The sequence below is a fragment of the Frankliniella occidentalis genome, unplaced genomic scaffold (genome assembly GCF_000697945.3).
Source record: "Frankliniella occidentalis isolate FOCC.00 unplaced genomic scaffold, Focc_3.1 Scaffold79, whole genome shotgun sequence".
Classification (NCBI taxonomy): Eukaryota; Metazoa; Arthropoda; class Insecta; order Thysanoptera; family Thripidae; genus Frankliniella; species Frankliniella occidentalis.
In genome coordinates this window covers 943881-946025 of record NW_026267209.1, presented here as the reverse complement: position 1 = coordinate 946025, position 2145 = coordinate 943881, and the positions used below count along the sequence as shown (strand labels likewise).

The window sequence follows — 2145 nt, the reverse complement described above, 5'->3', positions numbered from 1 at the left end:
AAGGACATGCATGTCGGTCATCAAGGCCACTTGCTGGCTCAAGAACACCTTTGTTGCGAACGGTGCGACACTGTCCCTCATTCTTCGGCGGAATGTTCTTGAGCAAGTTACCTTGTCGTTTAGGTCAAGGACCCTTGTCGTACGGTTAGCAACATAATGCTCTGGGAGCCGATCAAAATGAGCTATGAGCAAAATGTTCTTGGGGTTGTTACGGCTGTCCACAGTATTAGCTTAGAACCACAGTATTTTTTTCAGTGTGGGTAGAAACGACTAACGACTTTGGTTTCTTCGTTTTGTCTCGGGAAGTATGGCCTATATATTGGGAATGGTCAGGTGAGTCGGGAGGTGAGTCCGGACCGAACCCGGCGTGGAGGACCATCTGGGCAAACAGGAAGGTGGCCTTCGGGCGCTCTCCACTCCACCTCACTTTTTACTCAATCTCACTTTCGCACTCTACTAGAATCAAAGTAAAAGTGTAGTCCGGAGCACGAACACTGCACGAAAACAACCTCAACAACGAAAACGCCGAGTTTTGAAAGCTGCTGACAGCTGCTGAACCATGACAGGTAGGGGAGGGGGTCTTTCTCTCGGGTCTGGCTGGATGGCCCGGACCATTGGTGAGTTATGATAGCAAAGTCAGACGTGCTGCTGGTGATGGCGTGAACCGCCTACCCCACTCGGCTATCCTGCCTGTCCTGGAAACTCCCTACACACGTGACGTCACGGGCTGGATGACGCTGGACACCGCGTGAGTGTCCTGGCGCCCGTCCAGCCTCTCGTCCTCCAGGCGCTGCGCCGCCGGGCCCTGGGAGCGCGCCTGCCGAGAGCGGCGTAGGCCGACCCGCCGGACACGCGTGTGCCGAGGTTGCCTACCCCGCGGGCGTCCGCCACCCCACACGGCAGACACGACACAGCGTCCTTGAGGTTACGGCGCCATACAGCTGGCACACCGGCCGATGCACAACTTAAGATCCGGCTTTTTAGTAGTCCGTTGGACTCACGGCACGTTTGAATTTAGTATGCAATATGCAACTTGGTGATTGAAATTAATCGAGGTGTGCAAGTGATCTGGGGGGTGGGCGCAGAGAATTGAGCGTGTCCCTGAACATGGGACTACAAGTACGGCATTAGCATGTGGCATTCTGCAGTATATTTTTTTTTCCCTACCCCACTACTGCAGCCTACGGCCCGAGCCCCTGCCAAGCGCCGGGTAGGCCAGCCCGCCCGGCACGCGTGCCCCCGCGCTGCCTGCACTCCAGGGGAGGAGCCCTCCCTCAGCCCCAGGCGGCCGGAGGGCACTGTCCGCACGGTCGTGGTCGTGACCCATATATTGCCACCGCCACTCTCTACGTCGGACACTCTCTTACAAAGTAACAAAAAGGCACTTTACGATAGGCAGAAGAGGACCCCCCCCCCTCTTTTCCTCCGCTACTTACGCGAGACTCGACGGACGCCGGCACCGGCCACCGGGCCACCGCAGCGACTCCCGGCCCAGGGGTCGAGTGGGGCGCGAGGAGCGGAGATAGTAGCTCCGCAGCAGGAAAGGTGTCGCCGACGAGGAGGGCGCGCACGTGGAGGACGAGAAGAAGGGCGCGGGCGCGGCCAGTAGTGCGGCCGTATCCGCGGCGGAGGAGGGCATCAGCCCGGGAGCGACGCCGCCGCACGACGAGGTGTGGGGGAGGAGGCGCGTCGCGCGTCGCACGGCCGCTGCCGACCACCTCACCTGTCGTGGCGGGGCGGGGCGCGCACCTCGGATTAGGACGGGACGGCGGATGTACGAAGAGGTGGGGACAGGACGGACCCGGGCCCCGGGGCCCCGGGGGACACGGTGGCATCGCAGTGGTCCCCAGGCCGCCGTCAGGCCCCGACCGACGCGCGCCTCACCATGACCGTCACCGCGACCGGCACCCGCACCGAGAGCGCCGCCAGGCGGTACCTCAAGGTAATGCCTCGGAACCCGCTCCGATGTCGCCGGCTTCCCAAATATATCAGACATTGTCAGAAATTTGTAGGATTCAGATTGATAAAAATGTGGTAAATCGTCGTTTTTCTGCCATTATATAGCGTTCTGATATTACTTTGCTCACTAGGTTGCCCTTATCTCATCCAATAACGTGATTTCTTCCTTAGAGTACATTTTGTACT

At 59.3% G+C, this 2145-nt stretch overlaps 2 protein-coding genes across 2 annotated transcripts in view; one reads left to right on the top strand and one right to left on the bottom strand.

Moving 5' to 3' along the window:
- The window catches only part of LOC113209195 (tetratricopeptide repeat protein 39C-like), a 13256-nt gene extending 11681 nt beyond the window's left edge, over positions 1–1575 (bottom strand). Inside the window, exon 1 of the mRNA XM_052268943.1 lies at positions 1437–1575. The gene's annotated coding sequence lies outside the window, so the exon portion shown is untranslated. The remainder of the gene's footprint in view (positions 1–1436) is intronic.
- A 111-nt stretch (positions 1576–1686) lies between these two features.
- Positions 1687–2145, top strand: part of LOC113209143 (cationic amino acid transporter 3-like) — a 19364-nt gene continuing 18905 nt past the window's right edge. Inside the window, exon 1 of the mRNA XM_052268944.1 lies at positions 1687–1942. Within this exon, the coding sequence (XP_052124904.1) occupies positions 1886–1942 (57 nt within the window). The 5' untranslated portion in view covers positions 1687–1885. The remainder of the gene's footprint in view (positions 1943–2145) is intronic.